The sequence below is a fragment of the Rhineura floridana genome, chromosome 4 (genome assembly GCF_030035675.1).
Source record: "Rhineura floridana isolate rRhiFlo1 chromosome 4, rRhiFlo1.hap2, whole genome shotgun sequence".
Lineage (NCBI taxonomy): Eukaryota > Metazoa > Chordata > Lepidosauria > Squamata > Rhineuridae > Rhineura > Rhineura floridana.
Genome location: NC_084483.1, coordinates 66,925,547 through 66,937,576, shown reverse-complemented (window position 1 = coordinate 66,937,576; position 12,030 = coordinate 66,925,547). Strand labels below are relative to the sequence as shown.

The 12,030-nt window shown below is 41.7% G+C and overlaps 1 protein-coding gene and 1 long non-coding RNA gene across 3 annotated transcripts in view; one reads left to right on the top strand and one right to left on the bottom strand.

Annotated features, from left to right (window-relative positions):
• Positions 1 to 9,531, bottom strand: part of LOC133383137 (uncharacterized) — a 30,615-nt gene extending 21,084 nt beyond the window's left edge. Inside the window, exon 1 of the long non-coding RNA XR_009762186.1 lies at positions 9,438 to 9,531. This is a non-coding gene — a long non-coding RNA (uncharacterized LOC133383137). The remainder of the gene's footprint in view (positions 1 to 9,437) is intronic.
• Positions 8,428 to 12,030, top strand: part of SNAP91 (synaptosome associated protein 91) — a 131,559-nt gene continuing 127,956 nt past the window's right edge. For both annotated transcript variants that reach the window (XM_061623247.1, XM_061623246.1), the window contains exons 1-2: positions 8,428 to 8,784; positions 9,727 to 9,911. In XM_061623247.1, coding sequence (XP_061479231.1) covers positions 9,782 to 9,911 — 130 coding nt within the window. In that variant the 5' untranslated portion in view covers positions 8,428 to 8,784; positions 9,727 to 9,781. The remainder of the gene's footprint in view (positions 8,785 to 9,726; positions 9,912 to 12,030) is intronic.

The window sequence follows — 12,030 nt, the reverse complement described above, 5'->3', positions numbered from 1 at the left end:
TGGGAGTCCCTGTATGTGTGTTTGTTTGGGAGTGTGGGGGGAGGTTGGGAGTCTCTGTGTGTGTGTGTGTGTGTGTGTGTGTGTGTGTGTGTGTCCATCCCTGGGGAGGAGTTGGTGCACAAAGTGCACAAGGGCAAAGCCCCTAGTACTGTATATTTTTATAATATTTGTTGTTTTACCCTTCTGTACACCACTTAGAGATATTTTTTATATATATTAAGTGGTATAGAAATTGCCTAAATAATAAGTAAGTGAGGGGATTCTGCTGGGCACTGACTGACACTTCTGCGCAGCTCTTCAACTGGCCTGATGCAGAGTGGAGGCGTTGGACCTAGAAGTGGGATTGTGCAGACACATTGGGTGTCAGGACACTGAGAATGTTCCAGAGCGTATTAAAAGGCAGCGGCCAGGAGTGTTCACTCTTGTTCCCAAGAGAAAGCTGAAAGAGGAGGGAGACAGGAGCAAAGCAGAAGGAATACACAGGAAACAAGAAGAAAATGAGAGCAAGGAGAGAGGCATGAGGGGAGACAAAGGAAGAGGCACAGTGGATGAGACAATCCACAAAGGGAAACAAAGCTGTCTCAAAGGGAGTATTGGATGTAGGGAAAAAGAAAGATAAGGAGTAAAAAGTTGGTGTGGAGCTCCTAATCCCATAGCAGGCCAGTAAGACAGAGACAGAGAAAGAATTGACAGGAATAGACATTGTGTATGGAAAAGGGGAAGGAAAGACAGAACTGGCAGAAATGCTAAATAACAAACATACAGAGGGGTATCTAGTGATGAAAAGGGGTAACTGAATGCTTAGAGCAACGCCCTCACCAGGAGGTTCTCTGCAAGGAAGAGACTCACCTGGAGTTCTGAGGACTGCTGGGACTTTAGGGTGGGAAAAACTGACACAATCCCATTAAACATTAAACCATAAACATCCACAATTAAAATATGCAATAAGATTATCCCATTATTAAAACAACACAGCATTCAGAAAAAGGATACTCAGGTTGAGAGATCAAAGCAACTCCTGTGTAAACAGGTGCATCTTCAAAAGCCGGCAAAATGCCAGTACCTATGGGGCCTCTCCTATTTCAGCAAGAAGTGCATGTTCATAGGGCAAGGGTCATGGAAGTTTCTATAGCAGCAAAGAGGGGCATCCAAAGTTGGATCCCCTTTCTCTTTGCTGTCAGAAAGGGAGATTTGATGCTTCCTATGGCCTCCGGGATGCCCCCCCCACGGACTACAGGATTGCAGGACTAATTTTTTTATTATTATTACTGTTATTGGCATCAGTATCATTTTACAAATGTATAAACTGCTTCACAGCCTAAAGCCATCAAAGCCGCATATAGCAAGATAAAAATGAAATAAAATACAAAAGTCCAAGTTCTAAAAACAACCAATAAAACCATTTCTGCCACATTGACCTCTACAAATCCCATCCTTTTAACAAATTTGAGAGACAGGATCACATTGGTACCCTCATAGATATTGTGCTAGGGATTGTGGGTAATTTGCCTTCTTCCTTCCATCAAAAGCCCACTGAATGGCACTTTTGTATTTTCTCAGTACAAGGGCAACAATTTTCAAGCTGAAAGTTCTCAGAAGACATTTTTCTGAGAATTATCAGTGATTTTCTTTCCTTTTTCTCACTTAGGGATGGGGGAGAATATCTGACAAAATTGAACCTGTTACCGGATCCCGACTGTATTCGCTAATTCGCTATGCCTTTGGAGCAGCACCAATCTATTGCGGCGGGCTGCAGCTGTAATCAGCACGGATTTTGCAGCCATGACTGCAATCGGTAAAATTTTCCCCAAAAAATCCTCCCCCTATTTTACGTTTTTTTTTTGTAATTCAGATGTTGTGTCAACCACAGAATTTCCATTTGTCCATTATATATTACAATTTTTTGTTATTATCGCAATATAATGCAAAAAATGTCTATATATGTCTTCAATGTTAATTTTCAAATCATCCTGCAATGTCATGTTTTTCAAACAAGATATCTCAGAGCATTCTGAATCTCTTGAGTGGGAAACATTACAATGCTGAGACTGACCCATGCTACCTACCTTGCCCTGCCCCTGCCCCTCTTTCATTGCTGCTATCCTGAGCTAACTAAGCTCTCTCTCTGCTAAATGTGTGTGTGTGTGTGTGTGTCACTGTGTGACTGAAAAAAACCACGTGAAATGCTGTGATCATTCATTCACTTCAGCAACCTAAAAATTATGCAATGTTTTTCCCCTCTGCCAAAAAACCATGTGGAACATTGTGATCATTCACATAAGCGACCTAAAAATTATGTAATGTTTTTCTCCACTGCCCAAAAACGATGTGGAATGCTGTCATTTACATAAGTATCTAAAAACAATTATGTAATTTTTGCAAACCAGAAAAAAAAACCTGCGGATTGAATCGCTCAAAACCGCACACAGCAGATCGAACAGGCAATCACCAGAGAAAGCGGAAACAAAAAAAGGATGAACAGAAACAATGGACTATCGAATGCATGTGGATCAGCACCATGCAGTGAACCTCATCCCTATTCTTACCACCCCTCATCTTTGAAGATATTTTTCTCCAAATGCCTCCATGGGTGGTATCCAACTCATTCACCCTGTCAGCGCAAGGATTTCTGTTTGCACAATGGGACTTTCTCCCTTCTCCTCCCCACCACATGTGCCCCTTGGGTTGTGGGAACCCCTAGAACAGATTTAAGGGGTAGATGGGTGAGGAGGAAAGCCCCATTACACAAGCAGAAATCTCTGTGCTGATGGTATAATATTTAGTGCTACTTTGGATACAACTCCCATGATTTTTTAATGGTGGCTACCATTTCCTCCCCACAATGCCCTAAAACAATGCTAGGTTCAGTGCATTGTGGAAGATACAAAATGGTGGCCAGGCAGCCAACACACTTGCTGTTGTTGCCATTTGTCACTTAGGAAAAAAGAAAGAAGGTACTGCCGCACTGCTACTAATGGTGAGCCAAACCCAGCCCCTGAGAAAATGTTGGGAGAATTCATCTACCCCCTGGAGACATTTGGTAAAATTTCTCTACCCAAAAACAGGATGGAGAATTTTGTAAGGCAATTTGCACACAGGTTTTGCTACTAGCCACAGAAATGGAGCAGAAGTATTATCCTTTGGTGGTGCAGAGTACAGGAATAGGCTGTCATCTGATAATATTAATTACTTCAGTTACTTCAGAATACTGTTAATTTGTAACAGAAGCAAACAGGAATCTAATTAGTTGCAGTTGTAAGTCCATACGCTATGCTAAAATATTACAAAAGCCAAGAAAAATAGTAACAATCCTTCTGCCTTTCCCACTGCAAATAATGGATTGTCTAATAATTTGGTTACATCAGTCTATGACAAAAACAATTCCCATTACTGGCCAAGCAGAGAGGCATTTGGTTTAACTCACTCATTTGGCATTCTGTTTGGTTGTAACATTTGTTTGCTTATAATGCAATAACCTGAACCTTGAGATATCACAATGAAGTGTGATACACAAGTTCAGGTTATAACTACATGTTAAGGTGAAATACTGGCTTGAAGCTACACCAATTTTCAGGAAGATCAGAAATATGTCAAATTGATTATCATTTGCATGTTTGAATTTGCATATTTGAATAGACATTGGAAGTGGGCCCTCATGAACAATAGTATATGTTTGCTGACATAGACCTCTGAAGACAATTTCCATGGTTTCCCAACATGCCTTTTGAGTGGGAAAGAAGTGTTCCCCACTCCCACCCTGATCTTCATAAAAGATGCTTCAAAACTAAATATATTCAAGGTACATTTAGAAGTCTTCCTTTTGTTCATTTAACATAATCAAAAGCAATTAAAAATGCAATTCTGTTGATAAGCAGCTCTCATTAACTATAGGGTTCCCCATACAAAAATCATTGCAGTTTTATTACACAAGGGTTACCAGAAAAGCCCCCTCAGATAATGGCCAGACTTCCAAGTGTACAGTGCAAAGCATCTTCATATAGATTTACCTGCCTGCTTGTGTGAATTGCCCCATGTTCTTTTCTGCCACTGGCTGAGCTGCTGTGATTACATGGCATGTTAATGAGCATTTTAACAGCTTCGGATGAATATGATAATATGTAGATTGATTACACAGGGCCCTCTCCAGTGCAGCACCATCTCTACGGAATGCCTTCCCTTCTGAGTAACAGCTAGTACCAACATTCACATTTTAATACCAGCTGAAGACATATCTCTTTATTGGAGCCTTTGTAAGGATTAATGCAATGTGATCAGCTATGCACTGATAAAGCAGTATTTAAAAAAATATTATTTGATGTTTTAATGTTTATATTGTAATATGTTTGCAATTTGGTCTGTTGCACACGTTTCATGTGTTACCTAAATCAATGAAGGGCAGATTAGAAAGGTAAGTAATAAATGCATATAAATAAATACATATTGCAGCTTCAAAGAGGTAAGTACGAGCTTCATTTGACTACAGAAAAAAACTCACATAGGCCTTTAGGAGAAGCATGAGTAAATGCAGTTTGCAGGAAGAGGAAGGAAAGAAATGAGTGCTAGCTGGCAGGGATGGAGACTTGCCTGGGTGGAGAATCTAAAGAGAATTGGGTGGGTACCTCCTCACCATAAAAGAGATCAAAGAATTACATAAAATTTGCATATTGTAATTTCTAAATTTGTATATATACATATAAAGTAATTACTATAATCTAAATAGAAGTGTTCACCAAAATCTCACCAAAGGTTCCTGCGCAAACCTAGCAGTCATGGCACAATAGTTAAGGAACTGGGATCAGAGAATAAGAATAAATATTAGTTCTTATAATGAAAGATACAAGAAGCGGCACTTCCCAATGATCTGTATTGGGAATCTCTGCTTTTTTACTTGTTTGTAAAAAAATTGAAGTTACAGGCAAGCAGTGAGGTGGTCCAGTTTGCTGATGACAACAAATTATCCAGGGTGGAGCATTTTAGTTTAGAAAAAAGGCAAAAGATGAGTAAAATGCTAAAAGTGTACAAAATTATATATGGCATGAAGGAATCAGAGACATCTCTCTCTCCCCCCCCCCCTTTCACACACACATGAATATGGGTCACTCAATGAAGCTGAACGGTGGAAGTTTCAGGACAGACAAAGAAAGTTAAATGATGGAATTTGCTTCCACAATATGTGGCACCAGCTTCCAATTTAAATGCATTTAAAAGCATTTATACAGCTCAGGACCAGGATACCTGAAAGACCATCTTACCCCTTATATACCCAGTTGATCACTGCGCTCTGCAGGCGAGGGCCTCCTGCAGATATCATCTTATCAGGAGGTTTGTTCTGCACAATATAGGAAACGGACCTTTAGTGTGGTGGCACCCACCCTGTGGAATTCCCTCCCCTTGGATATTAGGCAGGCGCCATCTCTGCTATCTTTCCAGCGCCTTTTGAAGACTTTCCTCTTTCAACAAGCCTTTTAAGTTGAGACCTATCCCAGTCTGCATCTGTGTCAGAATTGCTTGTTAATATATTTTTTAATAATATTTTAACCCTTTTTAAAAGATGTTTTTAAAGCTTTTTAAAAATCTTTTTAATGTTTTGTTTTAATATATTTTAAGGTTTGTTTTTATGGTGTTTTAAAGTGTTTTTAGCACTTCTGTTTGCCACCCTGGGCTCCTGCTGGGAGGAAGGGCGGGATATAAATCAAATAATAAATAAATAAATAAAATAATAAAAGGGGATTGGAAAAAATTATGGAGGATAAGTCTATCAATGGTTACTACTCACAATGTCTATAATAATACCTCTATGATAAGACACAGTATGCCTCTGAATATAAGTTGCCATGGAGCAGCAGAAAGAGTGCTATTGCCCTCATGTCCTGCTTTTGGGTTTCCCATAGGCATCTGGCTGGGCACTATGAGAACAGGCTGCTAGACTAATTGGCCTTCTGGTCTCATCCAGCCGAGCTCTTCTTATGCATAGCATGGCTGGCTGAACCATGAACATGAGTACTCCACACTGCAACATTTTGGTGTAGATCCCATTTATAACTATCATTTTTATCACTGCTAATACATATACTCAAATCAAAATTCCAAGAACATAATAAGTGGTTACCATTACAGTCCTCAAGATGTCTCCTATAAGTAACAGCAAGTGACACTATAGCATGTCCCATAATGGAACTGAAGCAAAACCTTTAAAATGTTTAGATGAAAAAAAATCCATCTACAGTTTATGTTCCCAGATGCATGCATGTACTTTCTTATATCAACAAACAAATAAAATAGCTGCCTCTTCCCAGGGATGCATGCCTGCTGCCATCATTATTTATTTTTCGGTGCCAGGCAAAAACATTTCTTTTCACCCAGGCTTTTTGTCCTTAATTTGGAGGGTATTAGGTGTACTTGTGGCTCATTTATTGCTGATCCTATAGTGATGTGACTTGTGTTAGACCTGCTTTTTATATATATATTATGGATGCGTTTTTAGGTTTCAATTTGTTCTGGTTTTTATACTTAGTTTTAACATTTGTATTATTTGTTAGTCATTTGGGGTCATTCTTCTGAAAAAAGTGACTAATAAATGCAATTATTATTATCAACAACAATTCACTCCTGCCAGAGGTGAGAAGGCAAGAGTAGCACTCAGGGACTTAATTGATTGGATGTTTTGTTTTCTTACTATGTTGTTAACTTACTTATGTATTTTTAATATTGTATTTTTACTCTAGTTGTAAATCTCTTCTGGACTGTTGCAGTGGGATGCAATATATAAATTTAATAAACCAAACCTAACCTATTTGCGGTAGTGGGAAAACCTGTATTTCCTATCTCAACACCGAGAGATCCGTCTCCACTTCTATGCATGCAATAGGATTTCACCTCTCACAGCCCTACTGCCTATTATAAGGACTGGAATTGTGCTAGTCTGTAAAAATATGATGCCATACAACATGACTGCAATTGTAAAAATGATTCAATATTTACTGTAATTGTAACATATCTAATAAGCAAACTATAAATCCTGGTACCAAGAACTCTAGAACATGACAGCTGAAAGAAATAATTTCAGGATTAAATTCAGAGTGACTATTCAAGAACAATTTTTTTCTGATTGTCAATATATAATCATTAGGGGCCTATCCAAGAAAAGTGGTTTGAAAACAGCGCTCATAAACAGTCAGCAAATATAAACCATTGCAACTAGTACTAGACTGACTCAAGTCTACTTAATAGTATGACTAATTAAGTACATCAACATCTTTCCAACATGTCCTCTGCACTGTTTCATTCATTACTTATGAGCACTCATTGTTGCTCAGTTTGTTATTATGGGCAAAGACAAAATAAAGCATCATTATACTGCAATTTCAGTTTCTGATTTCTTAAAATATGGCAATTTTGTGAGCTTAACTACAATTACAGGTGATTACAAAAGCAAAGATGTCTGAGGATAAAGAGGATCACTACCATTATTCTAATACCATTATAATGAAGTACATTATTATATTGAAGTACAATTTAAATGTGGTTGGAAAACCTTTATAGAAGTGTTGGTAGTTAAAATCCAGAGATGTTTTATATGAGAACTGTTTATAAACATCCTTGCAGTGCAGTCCTAAGCATGTATACTCAGTCTGAAATAAATCCCATTGTGCTCAATGGATCTTATAGTAGACAGCACACAGGACTGCAGCCTTATTGTAGTCATTCCACTATTTGGGAGACCAGGGTTCAAATCCCCACATAGCCATGAAGCTCACTGGGTGACCTTGGGCACTCAGTCACTGCCTCTCAGCCTCATGAAAACCCTATTCATAGGGTCATCATAAGTCGGAATCGACTTGAAGGCAGTACATTTACATTTTTATAGTAATGAAGCTTAAGCATACAGATATCACATTCAATAACATGAAGCACATCAGTTATTATTAGTTTTTTACAAAATGATTTAACAACATTGTAACATAAAAGGGGGAATCATTTTACGTTTTCACAAATTATAGTGAAAGGTTTAAGACAAAGACAGAATTAGGAATATGCTCAAGAAAACAGAAGGGGAAAGGAAAACTGTAACGGGGAAAGGACGGCACCTTCCACCATGGAACCACCGAGCACTATTTTTCCAGCAACCTCAGCCCGCGATTCCTTTCAAGGCGGGTAAGGGTGGGAATTCCCACTGCTAGCTGCGAGGGGTGCCCCTTTAAGAGTACGGGGGCTTTCTCCAGTTCTTACGGCCCCCTAGAGGGCTGTCCGGTTCGGCCGCTCTGAGTCACCTGACTCTGAAGAAGCCACAAACCTGCGAGGCCCTTGAGGAACGAACAAGAAGAGCTAGCAAAAGAAAAGAGAGCGAGGTGTGTGCGCGCGCGCGCCGGGGGTTGTGTATTGCACGTATGCATCCATCCTAGCCGTGACACCACAGGGAAGGTTTGTGGCCGCTCGGGGGATTAGACTAGAAATAGCGGCAGCAGCAGCGACAGCTCCCGGGCGTGGAGAACTCCCACAGAGCTGCTGCAGCCTTAGCGCATCTCTTCTCTTCCGCCACCCCATCTCTGCACCTGAGGGAGCAGCCAGTGCGCCTCAGGCGCGCCTTCCCGCGCACTGGAGCAAGGCGGCCGGTGAAAACGGGGGAGGGGGGTTCGGCGCAGCTGCAAGAGGGCAGCCAAACGAGGGAGCGGGCGGGAGCGAGGAGAGACGGTGGCCTCCTCGTGAGCAGAGGCAGCGCCAGCACCGCGAGGAGGAGAACAGAGGTGCGGCAGTGGCTACAGAAGGACGCGGGCGCACTGACAGGTCTGCTGCTGCCTTGGGCGCTTCCACAGTCGGGGACGGGGAGGCCTGGCTGGGCGTTTGGTAATCTTCATCACCGGGGGTGTGGGAGAGGCGCTGATGTGAAAGAATAACCGAACGCAGCAAGCGCTGCTATACTTCCCTCCGCACTAGAAAAACGGGAGAATTGCATTGCAGAGGGCGAGAAGAAGGAGGAAAGGGTGTTGCATAGGGTAGGGAATAGGGCCAGATTAGAAAGAGAGGAAAGTGGGGTGGGGGTGGGGCGTGAGATGCCGGGGTGGGGTTGGCGATTGACAACCGGTGGCCTGCGGTTGTCTTCAAGGAGGAGCTTGCCAGGGACTGGGGAAAGGCACCGAGAGGGCATAACATGGCGCAATGATATGATAATCTCCCACCAGACCAGAGAGCGAGCGAGAGCGGTAGAAACGCAGGGAGGAAGCCGAGAGAGAATTTCGTTGCTGCAGTAGAAACATCGCCAGGAGGAGGAGGAGGAGGAGGAGGAAGCGGTGATGATAGGGGCCCCGTCGGAGACTCGCTATTTAATTCATTCTCCGGGCCCTCTTGGGGCTCTGTCAGGAAGGCCCTGCCTGGGTGATTGTGGGGGGGGGAGAATAAACAAGAGAGACGAGACGAGACAGATTCTGCAAACCACTAACCGCCATCATAGTGATCCAGGCAGGGACGCAGGTTCCAGGCAAGGAAAACGTGTCTGTTCTCCCCCACCCATATATTTTTGTGTATGTGGCCATATTTCCTCTCCGTCTAAAATGCCTCCAGCATTTGCTCTCAGATATTGTTGCAATGCAAACACTTACACAACAGAGGGGGGTGGGCAAAATGACTGAACTTGGAATGAGCCAGGATTTACAAACAGGCTTTCAGTAGTTAAATATTCGAAGAATATTTTTCTTTCTTTTTTCTCTCTCTTTTAAATTCTCCTTTCAGTTGCTGTTTCCCCCCCCTCCCCTTGTAGAAACGGTAGCAATCCTATTAGTCGAAGATGTCCGGTCAGACGCTGACAGATCGCATCGCAGCTGCTCAGTACAGCGTTACAGGATCAGCTGTAGCTAGAGCCGTCTGCAAAGCAACCACACATGAAGTGATGGGGCCCAAGAAAAAACACCTGGACTGTAAGTGGTTCGGGGGAGGAGGAGGAGGGGGGAAGGAAGCTGTAGGGTTCTCTACTCTTTTGCTCTGCCTTTTGGGTAATCAGTTTCTCCTCTCATAAGAATGAAATGAGATGCTCAAGAAAATGAACTTTTTATTGTAGCGATAATAAACCTCATAAACTATATGCAGTCACTTTCTTTTTCTTCATTTTGGCCTTCAGGTTTTAGGGATAGGTGCATATATTACAGAGATTAGAAAGCTTGTGAATGCTAAGAAACAGTAAAAGTATTCTAGTCCTGCTGTGGACAATGAGTTTCAACAATAGTAAATGTTGCCCTGAATTGCTGAAACGTGAAGACTAACTCTCTGGAGAGATTGATTTGCTTGTGGTGAAACTGAATGATTCTTGGTCACTGTAAGGATTCAGTTGTGTATTGGGGGTGTTGGGTAGGAAAAATGAAGAGATCAAGGCTGAGGAATATTTGACTGCACCACAACTCAAATAATTCTTCAATAGTTTGTCATATACGAAATGCATCATATGACACTTCATGATGAGATGGACTTGGCCCAAGCTAAATTTCTGTAGTACTGTTGGTTGTGTTACTTTTGCACAACCATTCTCAACTCCTTCTGTCAGATCTTCATTCTATGTTCTGGTTTGGATTTCATTCTACATTCCATGGAGTGGTAGTCAAAATGGCTAGGCCATGGTTAGGGAGGCCAATTGTACCTATGACTCTCATATTCAGGTGTAATCCCGAACACTGCTAGCAGCAAAAGATAGGATTGTTCGGATCATATGTACTATTAGCAGCGAAGTAGAAACCTAAACAATACCAGCAGAAATGAGAAGATAGCCACCTGTACAAGGTCCCTACAAACTCCTGCCATCACCCACCAATCATGATGTTGCACATCAGTGCCTCCACAGAACCCATGCACAGAAGGCACCTATCAGTATACACCAGGGCATATAAATAACAGAAGATTAATTTTAAAACAGTACAAAGTAGATACCCAATGGCAGAGATGTATTCATCCATCTGGTAAAGCTTGTCAGAACAAAAAGGTCTTCACTTGTTTACAGACAGGAATGCTATTCTACAGCACAGGGAAAGCCCTGCTCCGAGTTACTGGGCTTTTGATATGTAGGAAGTTGCCTTATACCAAGTCAGACCCGTTGGTCCATTTAGCTCCATATTGTCTACGCTGACTAGAAGTGGCTCTCCAGGGTTTCCAGCAGGAGCCTTTTCCAGCCCTGCCTGGATATGGCAGGGTTCTGTGTGCAAGGCATGTGCTTTATCGCTGAGCTGTAGCTCTTCCCTGTGTCCTGGGACCTTGTGATCAGAATTCTGTTCTCTAATGTGGCATGGGGTAGGGAAAGGGGCAGGGTAAGATTGTGAGTCATTTGTGAGCCTCCACTGGCTCTCCAATAGGAATGTGTATTTGTGGCAATCATGACATAATGAAGTCCTTAAGAGTGAGACCAGTTCTGAGAAAGCATTGGACCTGAACTTCCTGGAATAGCATAGCACCTCCCACCATGCCCCCGACTGCACCCAGACTATTTCCTTGCACTATAAGGGTTTATGCGTGTGTAAATTCACTACTCTGATGTAGCATTGCTTCTCTTGGTGCAGCAGAATTTTATAGCAATCCTATCCCCACTTAGTAGATACAAGTGAGAATAGGGTTGCGCTATAGGTTTTGTGTAGTTCTTTTGCTGTAATCACTCTGCAAAGAAAAACCACATGGTTTAATAATTAGCCTGGCATTGCATAAAAACATCAAATATTAGACCTCCAAAAATAGTGGGAGGGGAGAAGCTGTGACTGTATCCTCTTTTGTACCTGCAGATCTGTTTAGGGACAGAGGTAACGGATGTTGCAAGCTTGACAACCTTACTGTCAGTGAGTAATGCTTTGAGCCTTAGCCTTTCTTGTTATCGTCTGACCCATTAGACCACATTTTATAGTAGCTATTGTATACTAGGAAATCAGAGAGCAAGGGTAACTTTATCATCTTTCAAATGACTCTAGTCTTAGTATTGTGACTTTTTTAGTATTTTTAAAATATAAACATGCAAAAGTTAGTGAACACATAATAACATGTGAGGTTATTACGTTTCTATCCCAC